The sequence below is a fragment of the Mya arenaria genome, chromosome 10 (assembly GCF_026914265.1).
Source record: "Mya arenaria isolate MELC-2E11 chromosome 10, ASM2691426v1".
NCBI lineage: Eukaryota > Metazoa > Mollusca > Bivalvia > Myida > Myidae > Mya > Mya arenaria.
In genome coordinates, this window is record NC_069131.1 from 49,732,044 (window position 1) to 49,754,689 (window position 22,646).

The 22,646-nt window shown below is 34.2% G+C and overlaps 1 protein-coding gene across 10 annotated transcripts in view; it reads right to left on the reverse strand.

Moving 5' to 3' along the window:
- Positions 1–22,646, reverse strand: part of LOC128206733 (transmembrane and coiled-coil domains protein 2-like) — an 89,126-nt gene that overhangs the window by 62,467 nt on the left and 4,013 nt on the right. For all 10 annotated transcript variants that reach the window (XM_052909391.1, XM_052909390.1, XM_052909394.1 and 7 more), the window contains exons 2-3: positions 17,116–17,235; positions 5,211–5,339 (exon numbers count right to left, since the gene is read on the reverse strand). In XM_052909391.1, the coding sequence (XP_052765351.1) occupies positions 5,211–5,263 (53 nt within the window). In that variant the 5' untranslated portion in view covers positions 5,264–5,339; positions 17,116–17,235. The remainder of the gene's footprint in view (positions 1–5,210; positions 5,340–17,115; positions 17,236–22,646) is intronic.

The following is a 22,646-nucleotide window of genomic DNA, read 5'->3' on the forward strand; positions in this document are numbered from 1 at the left end:
TACAATTTTTGCCATCCTCCTAAATAAATAATCCTTGCACCTTTTAAAGCTGCACTCTCGCAGATTGAACGTTTTGACAACTGTTTTTATTTTTTGTCTTGGAACGAGCAAATTTATGTGAAAATGCATGTAAATCAGCCATATATTAGACTGCTGACAAAAAATAGATCGCAGATTTTTATATTTTATAAGTTAAAAAAAATATGTTTTATGCATTTTTCTTAAACTGTTATAAGTATTGCTTTAAGCCATACAACATTACTTTTTGAAGGGAAATATGGTAATCTGATCCTTCGTCAGCAAGTCTTTTATCACTGGTTTGCAGATATTTCACAAATATTGCTCATTCAAGACAAATAATAAATTTTTTGTAAAAACGGTAAATCTGTGAGAGTGCAGCTTAAATAATTTATTCTTTTACTAATACTGTTTTATGTCACTTAAACATTTTAAATTAAATTAGCCTAATCACCTAATTTCTGTACCAAACAATATTATATCGATATCCAAGTTCTTTTTCCTATTGTTATTATAATCCAAAGACACCAAACTTTTGTTTTTTCTTCCCATAAAAGGTTTCTTTTATATAAAGAAACCCCTTCCAAAGAAAAATTGTTCACTCATTATCATGCAAAGCTCAAAGACTATTAAAAAATTCAGATGATTTACAATCCGTCTGGTGATCCCATTTAGGGAAGCATCAGTGTCAACACAAAGTAATATTTTAGAGAAAAATTGATGCCAAATTCTTAACAGAAATGAAAAATACTTCCCTTAATTCACACAAAATGTCACCAAAAGATGGAGGATGCAATCTTGGAACTAAATATTTTAAACAAAATGTCATTATAAAATGTCGTCAAATATAGATGTTGCCAAAAGATGGAATGAAACCACTTTTGAAACTAAACATTTCAAACAAAATGTCATTATAAAATGTCGCCAAAAGATGGACGATCCACTCTTGACACTAAATATTTCCAAACAAAATGACATTATATATTACTTTTATCACACATTCCACTTCCAGTACACACAGAAAGAGACCGCAAACCCACAAAGACAATTATTCCCACTAACTGAATTTCTGTTGTCTGCTTCTGACGTAAGTAATAACTGCTAATGTTATAAACTGTTAACTGATTAATAATTAATACAAGCACTGTCATCTAGTAAAAGGTTCACAGGAAAGAACTCATAATAAATTTGAAGCAGTCTTCTAAAACATTGGATGGCCTTTATACAGTCATCAATAGTTTACCCCAGGAGGGGGGGAGGGGAGTGCCAAGTAGACTTAAGGTAATAGTTAATAGACATGAAGTAACATTTAAATGATTAAGAATGGCAGAGTGAGCATAGCAAATGAGCCCCTCTTTATCATTAAAATACTACTTCAGGTCATCTAACAGGCTTAGAAAACTACCTCATTGGCTTACACATTGTCAAAACAAAATCTGACGCAGGGACTGTGTTTCGGATAACTGGCAGTAGGCGTACCTTTAAACTCCCCAGGGATGTAATTAACCTGGCAGCCGGAGGGCTGAAACATTTTCGGCCATGGGTTTATGGGGCGCTCTTTGGGTCAAAAGCGCACTGCTGTAGAAGAAAAAATGGCTTTTTAGAAGCTCTTTTGAGGGCTCTCCTGACTTTAAATTTGAAGCAAACTGGAGTATTAACTTAAACAACTGAAAGCAACCAAATAAATTTTTTCAGGTAAAAAAAAAATATATATATATATTATTATTTTTTTTGGAGGGGGGGGTCTCTGGGGCCATAAGATCCGCAGAATTCCGCGAATCCGCGGACAAATCACATCCCTGCACCCGCAAAAGTTGAAATTCCTTATGATTAAGCTTTAAGTACTTAATGATTGCCTTTCTGCAAAAACATTGGCTGAAAATGTGATTTGAATTCTAATGAGTGGTTGATTCCCCACAGAAGGGATTTTAACAGACCCAGTGAGACAGCCACCTGGGAAATAGATTTGGCCAGACTGTGGTCAGAGTGACTGGCATAAAGGGGACACTAGAGAGCCTTCGGTTTGCCACAGAAGGGATTTTAACAGACCCAGTCAGAGATCACCACCTGGGAAATATATTTAGCCAGACTGTGGTCAAAGTGGCTGGCATAAAGAGGACTTTAGAGAGTGGGTGATTCACCACAGAAGGGAGTTTGACAGGTCCAGTAAGACAGCCACCTGGGAAATAATTTGGCCAGTCTCAGGTCAGAGTGGCTGGCATAAAGGGGACTTTAGAGAGTGGTTGATTCACCACAGAAATGATTTTGACAGGCCCTGCTGCGAGTAAGACAGCCACCTGGGAAATAGATTTGGCCAGACTGTGGTCAGAGTGACTGGCATAAAGGGGACTTTAGAGACCTGTTGATTCCACACAGAAGGGACTTTGAAAGACCTGGTGTCAGACAGCCACCTGGGAAATAAATCTGGCCCGTCTCAGGTCAAAGTGGCTGGCAAAAAGGGGACTTTAGAGAGTGGGTGATTCACCACATAAGGGATTCTGACAGACCCAGTCAGAAACCGCCACCTGAGAAATAGAGTTGGCCAGGCTCTAGGCAGAGTGGCTGGCATAAAGGGGATTTTAGAGAGTGCTAAATTCACCACAGAAGGGATTCTGACAGGCCATTAGTGAGAAAGTGACCTGGGAAAAAGTCCAGAATTTTTCACAAACAAAATTTGACCCAAGTAGAACAACAATTTTTCCAACCTCAGGGATTTCGCTGCTCCAACCCTAGGGACAAGATAATAAAATCTGCAAATTGTTTTGAACTCCTGGATAACAATTTGCTTATGTTCTTCAACAAGTTTCCCATACCATTTGCATGACAAATCAATGTTAAAAGCAAGCTTGCAAGGCAATATAATTTTTTGGAATATTTCAAGATTTATGGCTTGCACAACTGAATGAAAATCATTTAGATATGTCAGCTTTGTTTCATGTTAATCAATCAAACTAGAGCTATCACAGAAGTGATGACCTCCTCCACCTCCCCCCCCCCAAGATGCTGCCTAGACACAGGAATGGTTATTTTCAGACCATTATTTTCTAGGTCACTAGGGCCATAAAACTCTATTTAGACCAAGTCAAGTGCCACACATTTAGCAGGTGTACAATTTCCTATGCTGACCAACATTTCTATAAAATTTTATGAGTGTAGGTGCAGTTTCTATTTTGACCATCTGGGCCCATATATACTATTCAGTGGTGAGGGTTGGTCCAGGGGGCTGGGGGGCTGGGGGGCTGGGGGACAGGGGTCCACAGCAGTTATTGCATGGTGTGGTTCACAAGGGGAGAATGCAACTTTACGCTCCTAAGTCAAAAGAATATTAACAGCCTAAATAGAAAATGGGGAGGGATAGAGTTACATGTATCAGATACTTTCCCTTTAAGAAGGGGAATAATTCAGCAATTTCTTTAATCTATGTCACAGGTAGTTTAAGAAGGGGAATAATTCAGCAATTTCTTTAATCTATGTCACAGGTAGTTTAAGAAGGGGAATAATTCAGCAATTTCTTTAATCTATGTCACAGGTAGTTTAAGAAGGAGAATAATTCAGCAATTTCTTTAATCTATGTCACAGGTAGTTTAAGAAGGGGAATAATTCAGCAATTTCTTTAATCTATGTCACAGGTAGTTTAAGAAGGGGAATAATTCAGCAATTTCTTTAATCTATGTCACAGGTAGTTTAAGAAGGGGAATAATTCAGCAATTTCTTTAATCTATGTCACAGGTAGTGCTTCATGTAAACAGTCATGCACCTGTTGTCAAGGTAAATAAATCTTTTTAACTGTGTCAGTGTTTAATATAGGACAGCATATTTTATATCAATAAATCAGCAATGTACTTTAAAAATCAGACCAGATTAAACAAATATTTATATAATTCAAAACCAGATTTTATATAACATGCATGCCAACAATAAATTATTTCATTTTCTTTCATCAGCATGCATTCTTTTATTTCATGGTCCAGGAAAAAACAATACAAACTGTTCCTGACAACAAGATATTCCTGTATCCATGTTATGAGAGGATATTGATTCAAGAATCAGTCAGAAATAAACCACTGCAAAATACTTATCAAAATAATTAATTTTGTACCATATGTTAGTCTTTGTCCTAAAATTAATCAACACCTTTTACAAAGCCTTATTAATACCAAGTTTATCCAGAAGGATTTAGTAGGACAAACTTGTTTACCATATTTATCATTAATCATGTATTTGCCCACTGCTCATATCATATATTAAAGATCCTTTAGCTCATAAAATGTTATTCAAAATTTTCAGTGAAAAAATGGTGGTGTGTAACCTAAGAGTACTACATTAGGGTACAAGTTTAACAAAAAAATGGCCGACCAAAATTTTGTATTATAGCAAAATCAGCCCAAATTTAAATGCTTTCATCAGAATAATCTTATTAAGAGCCTTGAATTTGTAAAAAAATGCACTGGAAAAGTTGCCCAATTTGTCTGTTATTGAATGCACGTCGACAGGAACAAATACGGTACATTCATTAACTTAATTCCTTTTGTTTCAAGATAATTCTCTGAATGTCAAACGGTAATTTGATTTAATTGTAGCCTCAGGTAATACTTAAGTGTGTCATTTTCCAGGAAAGCAATTCTCTCAAAGTATACTTATGACTTAATAAAAATGTAGTAAATTTTCATACATGAATCAGTTTGCAATCATAGTTTTATATTCATTGAGATAAAATACTTATGATCATGATGAAGACTTCACTGTGGTCAAAAAAGGGCACATTGATGATGATGATGATGATGATGATGATGATGAGGATGATGATGATGATGATGATGAGGATGATGAGGATTAGGATCAGGATGATAAAGATGTTGGAAATGGTGGTGCTGGTGCTGGTGCAGGATGATGATAATGGTGATGATGATAATGGTGATGATGTTGTTGGTGATGGTGGTGCTTATCTGCTGTTGGTGATTTCAGTGATGCACAATGATTATGAAGAAGTTGGTGGTGTTGCTGCTGCTTGTGATGATGTTGGTCGTGGTCATGTATTGTTGGTGCCAGTTATTCTGCTTAGATTGTTGACAGTCATTTTGGAATGTAAAAAGGGCACTGATAACATTTCTCCAACATTTCATTCACTTTGATTCTTTCCTTCCAAGTTCCAAGTTATCATCTAGAAATATTTCAAATATTGATTGACTTACATCATAACTTCAGGCTGACCTAGAGACACTCTGTCAGCCTGGTTGCTGGACATCCATGGGTTGCTAAGGAGTATTCTAGGCTTGTTTCCATGGTGATCAGCTACATCTTGACTGGAGCAGCTTCTAACCCTGCAAAAGGAGTTGATGTTATTTTAATATTCAAATTTTAATCCATTGTTAGGATACCAGGTCACGCCTTGTAAAATTAGCATCAATTGAAAGCATTTCTCAAATGGTGAAAGAGTATGTTTGGTATGTTATCTAAGCTTTAGATAAGATTGGTAATACATGTAGCATGAATATGCATGAACATTAATGAAAAATATGATGAACTTGAACCTTTGTGATTCAAAAAACATTGGATCTAGTGTAAACATTCTTCAGATTGATTGACATGGAAAGTAGTGAGTAAGATCAATTAAGAAAGATAAGAGATGAGTGTAGCCTATTCAAGGCAGTGTTTACTTCCCTTTACAATACTCAATCCTTTCAACTTTAAGGGGAGGTCACTAGGTAGGTGATTGTCATATTTTTTTGCCAATAGATATTATCACCTATTGTACCATAGAAATGACATTTTAATTGGTAAATACTCTTTGAATTTGAATAAATACTCTCTGGAGAAAACTCAGGGCATAATTAAACAATAACACCACAGAATACAACCTACATGATCAGCCAATGAAATTGCTGATCAGCAATCTGAGTACTTTGCTTAATCATAAAAAATATGTGTGTGTGTTTAAAAAGGTCTGCCTATTGCCACTCATTAATTACACAAACCCTGTGTCAGATTAAGCTCTGACACTGTTGGAGACAATGAGGTAGTATTCTAAGGCAGATGACCTGAAGTAATATTTTTATGATTAAGAATGGCTTTTTAGCTATGCTCACTCACCCCATTCTTAATCATTAAACTTTTACTTCAGATCAACTAACCATTACTTAGAGAAAAAGTCTGGGGTGAAATACCCTAATACACTAAACCTTATCTGAAGCTCTGTAGTTTGGAACTTAAGAATAATATTAGAAAGTTAACAAACTAGATTTTCACAACCTTTAAAGAGGCATTCGGAACTTCATCAATATTCATTGAAAACAAGATTGAATGTACAGTACACTCAACGCGTTAGACTCACTTTCCGTTTCCCTCCGCGGATTTTTGCTATCGCGGCCAACACAATGATTTTATCGACTCTCCGCGTTCCTCGGAGTTTGAATTTAAGGCCCTCGGAGGGTGATCAGTCAACCAAAGAATAACGAACTCGACGTTCCTCGGAGGGGTTAACTCCGCGAAACTCTGAGGACAATAGATAAGAATCTACGCTAAAGTTATATTTATTTTATTAAAATTTTCAACCGATTATGACGGCTCCAGTAAATTGCTATTATTCTTTTTCCTCTGCCCATTTTGCATGAAGTTAGCTTACCACAAGAATGCAGTCGTATTTCACTTGTTGCACATGCATCTTATAAACATGTTTTTGCTAATGACTGATAAACACATTTCTTCCAAGAAATTCTAGGTTGAACATTTTCGGAAAATAAGGAGGTCAAACACGCATTCAAAGTTCATGGTTTTGAAGGCCTTCTTGCCTCGTTTTCTGTGGAAAATTCCATGAAACGTCATTGCTATTTTTAACCACCAATAATAAATAGTATATTCTACATTGTATTGATCACGCGCTTGACGTCAGAGGTCATGGTTCAGAATTGTGTAAATAGTCGGCTGCTTTATGATGCAATAACTTAGTGGATATACTTTAATGATTCAATGTTTATAATTCAAGACAATATTCAATGGCGTTTACGGACATAAATACAAATTAAACGTTGGTACATGTACATGTTAAAGAATCTTTTACGCTTAACAATGTGCATAAGCATAAAAATAAATAACTTCTAAACAAGAATGATTTCTTGCTTATCTGATTAGACTCATAAAATCGGACAATTCTCAACGCTATCGTTCATATTAAACTCGGCGGTAAGCCAGTCACTCGGAGGAACTCGGGGGGGTTTTAGCGAGGGCAACAGTTTTACCCTCGGAGGAAACCCGCGATCATCGACTTTATCCCTTGGAGTGAGCGAGGAAAGTGGGGTTAACTCGTTGAGTGTACTGTATGCTAATAAATCAGTAGAGATAGTAAATTTTAATAATAGCATTTATTAATTGTAGTGTTTTAACATGTATTTTGTATTACTAAATTAAAATTGTTTGCCAGTGAAGTGTATTATTGCATAAATTATTCCCAAGAGTGAAGTCATGAGGTTTAACTGCTATATTGAAATTACAATTTAATATGCAATCTATGTGCAGCACAGTTAAAAGTAATGATTCCTGACATTGTAAACTGTTTCGTCATTGTTGAATACCCCCGCTACAAACTACGCTATGCTTGGTTAGGTACGGTGGGCAATTTGGCTTGGAAAATCTCGTAATCATGAATAATTAATGAGGCCGTTTCATTGGTTTCGCACAGAACCAGATACTTTACGGTTAAAAAATATTGTGGAGATTGGCGGAGTTGAACCGGGTCCACCTTCTCATTACAATAATATTTGGCAGTAGTCAAAAACACTCAACCATGGAGGTTTTAACTGACACTGGTTTGTTTTTGCATAATATTTGAGTGTAACAATTGCGAATTCATTGGAAGAAGAGTTGTCTCTCCTGCCTCATGCATATTCATTCAAACGAGATTTTGTCAGTCAATTGTCAAACGGTATGTATGAAGTGTAACGGAAGAAAGTACGGTGGTTACTGATGATGACTGTTTGTTTTACATCAGAGGTTGTTTATGATGGAAATTGCCAAGGAGTTCAGAATCTCATAAAGGTAGCAAATGCTGGTTATTTAATTTGTACATGTATAAATTCTCAATCAGCAACTAAACTCCTTTCAAAACATGGGCCAAAACCCTAGGAATCACCATAAAAAAAATAGTTTAAGGCCAAATAAAATGCTGAAAAAAATAAGCTAGGTTAAAAGTAGGGGAAAAAATGATTTTGTAGAACTAATTTATTGTCTAAAAGTACAAAGTATGTACTGTATTGTTGTATAATTGTATAAATACTGTCTGATATAAGTGACATTAATGTTGGCAACAAGGTTACACAATACAAGTAAGCTAGCTGTTTCAATGTGTTCAAATAAAAGACTCTCATGTAAATAAAATGTTTAAAAAGTAAAAATAAATACAACATTAATTAAGGGTCATGCCAATATATAGCTATTCAGGTAACCAGAACCAAAATATTATTTTTGTGCAGCCTATACAAAACAATGGAAGGGAGATAACTTCAAATCATAAAATATACCGACAATCACAGAGTTAATTCCCTTAGATAGAACATTAGCCAGATATCTCTGTTTATCCAAATTTGGGCTTAAAGGTTGCGCAGAATCAATACCAACTTCAATAAATTGACTGGGATTGTGAATGGCTTACATAACAACTGCCAACCACTCCTACCATTACACTTGAACGATTCCATGCTGTGATTATGTATCTTTGCCGTTCAAGATGTTATATGTACATTGTACATTTAAAGAAGATGAAAAAATACGTTGTATATATAGGAAAGCAATTATACATTTATAAGCTTTGAAAATTGTCTATTCAGCAAAAAGAGAGAAAAAGTTGGCACTTAAAAAAGTATGATGATTTTTAATACATGGTTGTGCATTAAAGTGATATTTGTATTTAAAATCAATTCACACACATGTATAACAAACATAAATCTTGAGTGATAAACCTTAAAGTACTTACTTAATAATGCATTTACGGAAAATATTAATTACTGATAACAAGATTTTAGCCGTGTATTTAATAGATAAAAATGCATAAAATATTACATAACTGGTGTGTCCTTAAAGATCTACAGTGATCCACTGTTGCCTCATATAGTAGAAATATGTTTTATGCACCTTTCCTTAAAATAAACAGTCACAGTATCTTTCATAAGAACCATTGTTTTCGATATTTATTCATCATTTTCTGTAAATTAAAACAATTGTATTAATTGTGGTACTGCTTTGGGACACTTAGTACATCTAAGAGTTTGTCCTCATGGGCTGTATACAGTAGCTAATTGAATTTGAAATTTTAACTTTCTTATTATTCTTTAAGTAAGCGTTAGACTTAAAATGAAAAACTTTAACCTGTCATTATTGCAAGCAGACTAATTGGTTAAACAAATCAAAGTGCAAGATTATGCCTTTTAAGTGACTTCAATCACCCGAGTGGTTGTTGAAGTAACGGTAATGTATCATGATGTCCAGGACAACACTTAACTAGATGGTTATTTTTGGAAACAAAATCTGATTTCTCCTCACATGCTTTTCTTATTCTGTTACATGACATTGAACTGTGGCGTTCACAAACTTTTAGGTGGCTCGACTCGAATGTATCTTCTATTCGTTGTCTCCTAAAGAAGGCAAATATTTTAGCAAATTTCATGAAACTCCATCAAGAGGTTTAAGAGATAAGAAGTGTACATCTATGGCTTGAACTTTGACCTTAAGCTGTGACCTTGAGCCAGTTCTGTGGGTTTTGCAGGTCAGCTGGATGTTACAAGAGAACATTTGACCAGTTATGAAAATTTTTAAAGCGGTTTTGGAGATATGGAGTGGAAACGAAATCTATGACTTGAATGTTGACCTAAAGTGTGACATTGACCTTGAGCCACTGCAAGTGGAATGTGGGTTCTGCATGTTGTCCCAATGGGGTGAACAGTTGACTTGAGTTTCATGAAAATCCTTCAAGGGGTTAGAAAATTCATAGCAGATATGAAATCTATAACTCAAACCTTTGACCTTGAACTGTGACCATGACCTAGACCTCAGATGAGCTTTGAATGTGGGTTCAGCACATTGCCTCAATGTGGTGAACATTTGAATAAAGTTTTATGACAATCTTTCAAGGGGCTTAGCAGACATCTGCGCTTAAAGCAATATGCCATCTCTGGATTCAGCAATAGGAGAACACGTGATAACTAGCATGCACAAGTGAATAAGGCATTGTAATTATCTGCACACTCTAAGTTATAGGAACATCCTACCTTATACAATTCCAATAAGGGGGTTGATAACAAATATAAAAACCTTTCTCGCTTTAATTATTGTCTGCACTATATTGACTGGCAAACAGTTTTCGCCTTTTTTTCCCCAGAAGTCAGATTTGTTTTTTTTTATCTCTGAAAGATTATACTTATATAACAACCAACAAGGGTAACTGGATACTTGCTTGCTAAGAGCTAATTGATCTGACTTATGGATCAGGATATATGCTTGCTAAATGACTGCTCTTTTTATGATGGAGATAGAATGAAATGAAAATCCACAGTATGAGAGAATGCAAACATGCAATTAAGAAGTAAAATTATTATCTAATAAACATATCGTCAAAAAAATAATTCAAAAGCAACTTTTTCTTCTTATACTGACTAACATCAATATAATGCAGCAATGTAATAACTTTTAATGAGAGTCAACATCTGATGGCTGGGAATGTGGAGTCAAGTTGAGTGTACTTTTAGTGTTTATGCACATGTGTTTGCCAATGGGTTGCCCACGTTTTCTGTTTAATCAAATAGAAAGCTTCAGTCAAAAATTTCCTCGCAAGTTCCATTTCAAAGTTGTTTATTGGTTTTATAATGTGGTAATTCAGCGGCTCACACATGCAATAATTGCTTATGTTATTATGGAGACATTTGAGGCAACACTAAGGAAGTTATAATTTATTTTCTCTATGAATCTTTCACTACACCTGTAGGGCCAAGGAATTTAATTTATGTATCTTCAAATTATCATACCGAACCTTATGCCCTAACTCCTCCATGTCACCCCATAGAAATGGTAAAAATTTGGCGACAAACTCAGTGGTCGAAATTAACTAGGGATGCAAACGAATATTCGAATATTCGAATATTCGATCGAACGTTTGGTATTCGAATGTCAAAATAGGTATTCGAATATTCGATGTTTTTGTTGAAATAATAAATTAATACACTTTTTGCCTACAACTGTCATCTTCGTCTGTCTTGTTTTTACAACGACCCCTAATGCCATAGGTGTGAACTTGATGACACTATACACGCGTCATATCGGATATATCGCCGGGAACTATAAACAGTCCCCGTAATTTTGCATTTACTGGCTGTTAGACAAGTGACATAAAACACATTTCAATTATTTTGGGTACATTTAAATGACCATGCCAATTAAGGGTTTAAGAGATCGGCCTTTATACCAATGTTTTGTCTTCACTGCTAATCAAGCTTGGCGATATTGCTCAAATCGCCTTGATGATACGAAGGACATGTGCTAGTTACTGTTTCCATGTTTTCAATATAACGCTCTTGCGTACAAAAATTAACTGAAAGTGTATGGTTTAACGTTTAAGGATATATGTCCTGTATTGTTGTACTATACCTAAGACAAAAGCGACGTTTAGACATGGTGTCGTTTTCTATAAATATATTTCGTAAACATCAATCCCAGAACGAGGCTGCAAGTCCCACGTTGGCGCATATCGTCATTTAACCGGGACAAACACAATTCCCTGATCTTATTTTGCATTTTTTTTGTTAAAGATATATTGCTTTTTCTTGGGATATATTTTGTAAATGGGAAATTCAGAGGCTAATTTGTGGAACAATATGGGTCCGTCGCGTGTACCGAATACGACCAGGAAGGGTAACAGGGCCCCCACTATTACTTTAGTGAATAATAATAGTTTACTACAATTCTTAAAGGTTCATTTTGGTGTTCGAATATTCGAATATTCGATCGAAAGAATTACCGAATATTCGAATATCACTTTTGCCATTCGTTTGCATCCCTAAAATTAACACAAGCCCGCAAGCCCTGCACTGGTAAAATGTCCTCTGGGCTTGCTCAAATTCTGAATTTTTAATAGCAGGGCTTGTTAAAAATCTTTATTCCAAGCAATAATATAAAAATTCGGGCTTGTTCATCCTCAAGTCTAATTTTGATGACAGGACAAAGTGCCAAAATTTTATTGTTCCCACTTTAAATGTCTTTAAAAAAATTGGTCTAATCATTTTTAAAAATTTGGATGAGAATCTAAATATTATTAACAAGGCACAGTTGCAATAATCCTGGAAATAAATTACTTTAAATGTCATATTATTAAAAAAACTAGAACTGTAAGCCATAGGCTAACGAATACCCCCCACCCCTCCATGTCTAGGTTGTTTGCCCTGGAGTTAGGCCGGACAAAGCTAATTTTGCCTACAAGGGGAGATAACTCCAGTCAGGGTCATGTGACCTGTACCAAATTCACAGAGGCGAAAGTTTACAACATGGCCATTAATTTCTGAAAGTTTGATAAAGATTTGTTGAATAATAACAAAGATGAATCCCGGACAGGGCTTATTTTGCCTACTTTAACACATCAAGGGGAGATAACTCCAGTCAGGGTCATGTGACCTGTACCAATTTCACAGAGGCGCAAGTTTACATCATGGCCATTAATTTCTGAAAGTTTGAAAAAGATTTGTTGAATAATAACAAAGATGAATCCCGGACAGGGCTTATTTTGCCTACTTTAACACATCAAGGGGAGATAACTCTGGTCAGGGTCATGTGACCCGTACCAATTTCACAGAGGCGCAAGTTTACATCATGGCCATTAATATCTGAAGGTTTGAAAAAAAATTGTTCAATAACGACAAAGATGAATCCCGGACAAAAAAAAAACGGACGGACAGACGGACGGACAACCCGATTCCAGTATACCCCCCCAAACTTTGTTTTGGGGGGTATAATTAATTCTGACCTGAATTCTGTCCAATGATTTTAGAAAATTGAATGAGAAACTAACAATTATTTCTCTCCTGAAAGTAAATATCTCTTTAAATATCCTTAAATAAAAGTTTGGGAAATTTGGATGAGAATTTTACAATTATTTCAGTCCGGCCTAAACATGGCACAGACGCAATAATCCTAAGAATTAATCTCATCAAACTGAAATTCTTGCAGAAAACTGCAATAAATGCCCTTAAACTTCTCAATTTCTGATTCAATTTTCTTGCCAGTTTTATTTCGATCATCAATTCTGATTTCTTTTAAACTTTAGTAGAAGTAGAAATTTCTCAGGGAAAATCAAATGCTACATGTTGCAGTTTTATTCTACAACTTCATATCTTCACTTTGTAACAATAGGACATGGTTATAATTAAGTTTGTCTGGAAAATTTCCATTCATATTCACAGATGTTCGAGGATAGATGAGCGAATTCGTGCCTGAATCTCTCATGGAAAAACTTTCTTTTTTTAATAACATAACAAAGAATAATAGTACCGTTAATGCCCTATATCCCTCACCTATCCTCAAACCATTGTGTTAATATGCTTAATAATATGCTTACAAAAATAAAATATTTACTGTGCTTCGATCCTTCAAGAACATTATAATGCACCAGTCAATTGTAACCACGGCCCCTCGGCTCCCGGGAAAAGCGGGGACTTTGACTTTCGGTCCAGCCAACCCTAGGTAAAATCCCCACCCTGCGGGGGCAAATTGATGGTAAAATCCCCCCCCCCCAAATGCCCCTGCACCCAAGGGACCCTAGGTAAGGCCCTTTTCCCGCTATATTTTGTGCGAATACAAAACCACCGCATTCAACCGGCACTGCGGGTCCACCGGAACGGTAAAAACACGGCCCATTTCCCCGGCTATCCCCGGTATAGCCTCTGACCGGCCGTGGGGCCGTGGTTACAATTGATTGGTGCATAATATCCATTCAATTGTATTCCATGATTGGACAAAGCAATTTACGAAGACAGAATAAAACACCATATTGACCTATAAATTTATAGACTGTATACAGTTTATCATTTGATGTCATATAACAACACTGGAAAAAAAATCATATTTACCGATCTATTTATAGACCTTAAACAGAAAGATAATGACTTCATATCAGTGGTATCTTGTAATAGAACAGTTTTTTACTTATCAGCTGTGAAATAATCATTTCCTATTGACCACAAAATCATTATTGACCTAATCTTTTGCCTCGGTCAATAATCATTTTTTGTTTGATATGGCTGCATATTTCCTGGCTAAAAAGTAAATGATTGTATAATATATATTGCAACTACAAATATTATGGTTTACGTTAAGGTGCTGTGTATTTTGGGCCTCAAAGTGAATTCTTTGTTTACTTTAACAGGGTTCGAATTTAGCACTCGCACACTCGCAAAATTGAAATATGCGAGTTGAATTTAAAGACACTCGCAAAAATTTGCGAGTTTAAAATTTGCAGAAAATATGCAATCCTCGAAATAGATATGATCGTAATCGATGATCAATTCCTGCACAATAGATATAAAACTAATTTTAGAAATGCCTACTTTCGTTTTCCCATAATCATGCAGAAATTGATGACGTAGATAAACGTAATGCGCACAGACAGGTTCTAGTTACATTGTGGCAGGTACTCGTTACTAAGAGATAATCGTATCGAGACCCCTTCTGTATAATGATGAGAAGCTAAGAGATAAGTTTTTTTTTACGCGTGTAGATTTTAAAATCGCCGACGGCTGATGGCAATGATCAGTCAGTTCCATAAAAGAAGCCAGAATGAAATAATTCGTCCGTTAAAACTGTTACTATGTGGAAGAGGGAGTCGAACATTAAATTGACCCTCAACACAGATGACGAAAGGAACGTTTTGCACAGACTAATACTGGCCTGATCAGACTTCCGCAGTTCGTACTGTCAGTGTTACATATATGATGATATCGTTTATTGTACAATTACATGATCATTCATTAAAACAATTAAACTATACCTTAAGCCATTGTTTTCAATTAAATATATACTTTTTCCTAGCAAACATAAAGGTTTGCCTTAAAAAATGCGAGTGAGTGTCTGGTTTTGCGAGTTGAAAATTTGAGCACTCGCAAAAATTTGCTAGTATCCAAAAAAGTTAAATTCGAACCCTGTTTAATAGCATGAGTAAAATAAGTTGAGTTGATTTAATATCCAAAAGAAATTTTGCAAATAATGATTGTAAATATAAACATTGAAATATTTTAGAATTGCAGTTCATATATCTGCGCATAAACATAATTGGTCAGTGCATTTATATTACGTCAGATTTTACTTATCAATCTTTGACCAAATGTTTTCATGCACAAATGAACAGCAATACTGAAACATTAAATCCTTTATAAGACACTGCCATATATTTAGAGTGGCACCAAATTGCATTATTCTTTAAACTAATATTAAAATACTTCAATTCAATATTATTATTAAACTACTTCTTTTCAAAATAATGTCAATAAGTTAACAGAAGTGAACCAATATTGTGAGTTTCAGAACCATTAAAGAGTATTCTTTAAAGGGACTGTACACCAGATTTGCACCAAAAAAAGTTTTTTCTGTAATGAATCTCAGGACAATTATTTAATAAAATGTTTTACTCTTTGATATCATTACTGTAAAAAACAGGTACCAAAATGTAAAAAAAAATTGAGTCGGAGACCGGGTTCGAACCGGGGTCGCCAAAATTGCAATCCAGTGATGTATCCACTATGCCACTTTCCCTTAACTGTTGGAATATTTCAGCTATATACCTAACTTGGTAATATCACGTGATAACATCGACTAGCAAATCACGCATAAGGAATCAATTTTACTAGGTAGACATACCCAGTAACCTTTTTAAATGGAAAAATACCAAAAAAATGTGATTGATAAATTAATTATGTGGTACTTCAGTTAGTAAGTTTCAATGCATTGTACACATGGATACCAAGTTTATGTCAGTTTTCAACAATTTTCTTTTTTTTTCGCTAGTTCATCATACAGAGTACAGCCCCTTTTAACTTTTGTATTTCCTTTAAATTTCTAACATCAGTCATTTTCTTAATTTAAGTATCTTAATTGTCATAAATTATGATATAATTACTTATTGTAAACATTTCTGAAGTACTTTATTATAAATGACTCTATTCAAGTGTACTTCCACACATTTTTCAATTAAAAACAATTAATAAAACAATTGAAAAACTAATTAGGAAATGACCTAAGATGTTTAATAAAGATCATGACCAGCCCTATATTAAACTAAGCATATGAGCCCTTGCAATTAAAGTGCCACATGATGGTATTGAAAGTAATGTTAGTTTGTAAGCTGCGCAAGAACGGCCTTCTATAATCTATCATTCAGGGACCTTTTACCCTTCTTTGCCAAAGCTGATACCCAGTTACTTCCCATTAGATAAAGCAGTTTTATAAATTGAGGATCAAATAATTGTTAAATAAATATTAGTGGTCAAAATCATATTTCGTCTAATGCAATTGCAGTTTTTCTCGAATTTGCTGATATTTATTTTAGTACATAAGCAGTCAGTTGGTATTAATTGAAATCAGGTGAATCATTTGATGAAACAGAGATTAATTAGGGTCAATAGACAAAATATAATTTTGAACACCAACCTGGTGATTTTTTTGATGAATGTATTCATCTAGATGTGATGGGCCCGCCATAATTTAAATTGATAGATGTTAATGAACCATGCTAACCTGTACATAAAATATCATGTATATTTATGCTATTGTAACAGAGAACTTCCTTACCAACCAAATTTAAACTAAAAAATAAATAATACTGTATTCATGATGCAGTGTTCGATTGAATTAACACAATCCTGTGACACCATCACTGGTAAAATGTCTTCCGGGCTTGCTAAAATTCTGAATTTTATATAGCAGGGCTTGTACAAACATTCGATGCTGAGCAGTAACTAGTATAAGAATATTCGCTTGCTCATCCAAAAGTCTAATTTCGGTGACTGATGATATAACAAAACTCTAAAGAACTAACAAACTACAAAGAAAATTTGAAGAAAAAAATCAACATACCATCATGTAAATTAATACTGCAGATTTTGGAATTCACAATGCTCGAACACTAAAAGAAGCTTCTTAGAAATCGCTTTTCTTCTGTACTAGGTCAATCATCTGTCTCCAAGAAACTTCTTCCTGAAAAAAGATGATTCAATTTCTATTATTATACTGAGTGCATTAAATATATGGTGGCTGAAATAGTTACAATAGCTTAAAGGGACTTGCTCATGTTTTTGCACGGAAAAAAAGCTTCCCAGTTAAGCATCTGAAAACACTTAAAAGTAAAATTATACATATTTGTTGACATGAAATTTCTTGGTTATCCAAAAATCATTATTTTCATGGGAATTTAAATTCACTGATTGTCTGTGTTCACTCAAAAAAACATAACATAGTCAATTGGATATAAGTTTTCATGAGATTTTGAATTCATTGATAATAATTGTCCATCCATTGAAAACCACGAACATAAATGTCCCAGGAAATTTTATGATTTTATAGTAAATTATAAATAGTTTACTGTTTGATACCAAAATCGCAAAAAAAAATACAATTAAAGTGTAAATAAAAAATCTGGTTTTAGTCGGGAGCGAGCCAACACTGGTACATTTAAAGCAACTCAGCTGCAGGGACTCGTACATACCAAATTGGATATTTTAACATTTATTAAATACCTTGTAAGTATCACTTGATGCTGTCAATCAACAAATCACGCTACAGCCTTTTGCTGAATTGCGCTATATGTAGCAACGGTTTTGAAAATCAAGGACCTCAAAGACAATATTTGAGCATATATCGATCAACATTTGTCAAAGGGTTCCAGCTGTCAGTATCTTAATTAGTTTTAACACTCCTGATGATCTGACACACTTTATTTCAAATTTTAAAAAAATCCATAAAAAGTGCATTTTACACATCATGAGCGAGTCCCTTTAACGTGCAATTTATCAACAATCATCTAAATAAATACATGAAGTCACAAACAAATTTAAACCAGGAACACTTAAACTTGCATTCATCAAGCATTCATTATCTAATCAATGGATTACACATCTTTAAGGAATTTAATAAACCAAAACAAAAACTGTATCATAGTTTCACAAAAAATTCATAGGTTTTATTAAAAACTTTCCAAAGAAGACAAACTCTCACATCCAAAATCAATTTTGGCTTTATTTACCAAGTCTTCATTTGGTGAAAGAAACAAATATTATTTTAAGTATAATGAAATAATCAACTCAGTAAAATGAAATATCAATGATCAGTGCTCCAGCCAGGATTTGAAAAGGGCAGGGTGGAGTTTTAAAAAGGGCAAGCTACATGAGTTGTGTAGGGGCGATTGGGGGTGGTTGTGGGAGGGGTCCACCCCTGTCACAAGGGTGTTTTTTTTTTTTTGGGGGGGGGGGGTCTCACCCTAGAATTTGTTTTGTTTTCATACTCAATTTAAATCAATTTCCATGATTTTCAGACTTGAACAAAATGGGGCTTTTTCTCAAAATTTAGAAGGGTGTGTTTTAATATCAAAATTAAAATTAGTCTTATTGTCTGTGGTATATTGTGATTGTACTTGACTGGAGTCTTCTTTAGTGCAATGTCACATATTTCTCCTAAAAATCATGTAAAATGAAGAAAAAAACAAAGACAGTGAAAAACAAATATGTAAGGGACGAATCTTAATTTGGTACGTTCAGGATTGGGTACGAATGTTACATTCAGCCTGGCTGTTATGTAATTGTCTTTGGTAAAATAATGTTTAATATGCTGATGTTTTAGAATAAAATGGCAATAAAAATCACTCCCCTTTCTTAAAAAGTCACTTATAAAACATAGAACATTGATAAAAAAACTCCGAAATTCGGTCTGACAAAATGGCGGTTTCGGCGAATTTTGACAAGATCGTGGACATGATAGGTAAACACTACATAAAGCATCAACATATTTTTGTGGGTTACAAAGGAATTTTCATCATCAATATTTTACAAATAAACTTTCAAAACATTTACTGAATAAGTGATGTATTTGATTGTGTTAGCGCCACTTTTCCTGCGTTTATAAATCGGCAGTGACCGTCTGCTTCAAATCAACACTTTAAAATGGCGAGTCTCGTCTGTACAATACAATTAACAATTATTTAAAAATATTTAATTGTGCTTGACAACATTTTCACCATCCCCTCACATTTTCTATCGCATTTTACGAACTTTCATCATTGAATAAACGAGTTCTCAATGTATATTCTGATTGGCTGGTATTCAATAGCTCCGCCTCCTGCCGATGTTCCCTATTTGGCTTTTCCTAATTATCGGATTAAAAGGTGACCGGTTATGAAAACACAGGTCGTCTGCTCACTACACAAATACACAATTAGCTGTCATATGACTTGGACAAGGCACATGGGAAGATGAAAGGGCAGTACGGCATATTTTAAGCAGTCGGCAATGGGGCAGCATGGTGACACCTAGCGGGAACACTATTATCATAAATATTACGTAATTTGTCTCAATTATGACAGCGGCTGCCGATCTTTAATAATGATTTCAATAGTAAAAAGGGCCCTAACGGGATAATTGGCGCTAATAGAGCATTTGTGAAAAGGGCACTACTCAAGAAAGGGGCAGGGCGGTAAGAAAAGGGGCACGGGCGCTGCGCCATTGAAAAACGGGCTACCTGGAGCACTGAATGATGTTATGGTTAAGGAAATATGAATTATGTGTAATGAAATATCATTGATATTAATATGTGTAATGAAATATCAATGAAGTATAATGAAATATAAAATAAATGAAGTATAGTGAAATATCAACAAAGTGTAATGAAATATCAATAAGGTATAATGAAATATCAATTAAGTATAATAAAATATCAATTAAGTATAATGAAATATGCATTCAGTGTTATGAATTATCAATAAAGTATCATAAAATATTAACTAAGTATAATGAAATATCAACTTAGTATAACAAAATAACATTTTTATAGGTATAATGAAATATCAACTCAGTGTTATGAAATAAACATAGACATAAAAAAGATAAGATTTTACTATAAATTACACATTAAGCTTTATGCATCCAAATCTCACAGAATTTCCACTTCGAATCCTTCAACATCCTTGAAACTTGTTCGAGTACCGCAGTATTTTCATAAACAATCAGAACATCATGATACTAAAGTATCCCTATCATAAACTTTACAAGGGCAACACTTGTACCATATTGTCTTCACTTGTCAATAATATTGACATTAAATATAATTAATAGGGCAAGTCAACTTATCAGTTAGGCTAAATTTCAATCATCGTGGTTCATGTAACATTTAAAAAATGAAATAAAATAAAACAGGCTTTAATTGTAGGACAGGTGAAAATATTTCATTTTGGAAAATTATTTTATTGTGTACTAAGTATGTTTATTAACTGTTTAATACATGTTCTGATATTAATGTTGTCAATACAGTTACTATATGTACAGGTTAAAATTAATTACTGTTTATTAATTAATTACCTTCTAATTGCTAATGAATTTTATGACATTTATTTTTGGAAACCGACAAAATGGACAATGAAGGTGAAAATAATTTTGAACCTTTGGCATACAATTAACATAGTTACAATCATGAGGTAAAAGATATAATTCCTTAGAGCGTACAGGGCATACAGCTTATCCATAAGTCGGTGCATAATGTCCAGTCTAGAAAAGCATGAATAACAAGAGCTGTCACAGAGACAGCGCGCTCGACTGTTCCGCCGCTTTTCGGTGTATGGATTGAAAAGTTTTGGGGTAACATGCATCGATCACTGTTAGATTAGATTTCAATGCAATACATGATGTGCTGAGAAATTTACATAAATTGAATTGGAAAATATCTGAGGTGGTACGCAAACTTTAACTTAAATTCTAAGTCGAAAAAGGGGCATTTTTTTGTCAAAAGGCTTGATAGAGTTACCTCCTCCTGTGTACAGGTTGGGGGCATGATGGTGAACAAGTGTGCAAAGTTTCAAAGCCATATGTCAATGGACTTTGAAAATATTTGAGGTGGTACAAAAACTCTTACAAAAACTTTAACATAAGAGGTTACGCCGACACTCGGGTGAATAGGATAGCTCTCCTTATTCTTCGAATAGTCTAGCTAAAAAGGGAAATAAGCTTCAACAATAAGGTAAGGTATTAGAATGTTTTCAATCAAAATGTTGTAGCATACATAATATTTAATTTAGTTAATTAAGGTCATTCGTTAATTAAGTAAAATACTCATAATTAGATGATTTCATATTGGCCGAATTACTTTTCTGAGGTGAGCAGTATAATTGGCCTTCGCCCTCCAGGCTCAATCCAGTACTGATGACCTCAAACAATTTACTTGGCCAATTATGTAATCACCTAATTAATTACATTATAGAACATATTGAAATACAGTGTGTTATATCTGACCAATTTGGGCAAAAATTCAACCCGAAACCTAACAAATGCTAAAACATATACTAATTTCCCAAATGTGAAAATAAAACTTCCAATTTGATTTTTTTAGTTTGGATTTTTTTAAATAAAGAAAAATGAACCCCAAATAAATTTTATATGGAAGAAATGGTGAATTGGTGTAAATAAGCAATTTCCAGCCTTAAGTCAAAATGACACATATTTCCTATTCAGAAGATTAAATACTAGGCTAATTATAATCAAGAATTTCAACTTTCGTAGGTGTTAAAGCTCTGCCCAATGTCACTCATCCGATACACAATCCATGCATTGGACTTTTATGATGGCTACGTTCACTCAGCCCATTCTTAATCATTAATATTTGAATTCATGTCATATAACTATTAAACAATATAATAATAGAAGAAAAAAATTAAAATCAAGAAAGGATGATCTAGATCAGTCAGTTCACAATAAATCAGAGTGCATGGAACCACTACATTATTTTTGTGTGGCCTAAACTTGAAACTTGGTTTACTTAATAACATGCAGATCAATACAAATTTGACATTTCCTATCATCAAACAACCCACTATTGATTCCCCAAACAGAATGTATCAATAAAAAATTAAGTCACAATTCACACAAACTTTGATACGTAATTTGGGCCAAATAACCATGAAGTATGTCATGCTGGTATTATTGTATTATACAAAGACTACTTGGGAACCAACATTAATTATATATATATATATATATATATAAGTAGGTGTCCATTAACATAATACAATGGCATTAATTCATAAACTATCTTTTCTTTCTTTATATTTCCTATTAAAGCTACACTCTCACAGATTAATCATTTTTACCAAAAACAAATTGTCTTGGATTAATCAGCCAATTTATGCAAAAATGCATAAAAATCAGTGATATTAGACTGCTGACAAAAAATCAGATCGCAGATTTTCATATGTAAGTTCAAAAATTGATGAATTATGCATTTTTTTAAACCGTTAGAAGCGACGCTTTTAGCCATAAACATTAATTTTCAAACGGAAATATGAAAGTCAGTGATCTGATCTTTTGTCAGCGGTCTTATATCACTGGGTTACAGATATTTACGCAAAAACT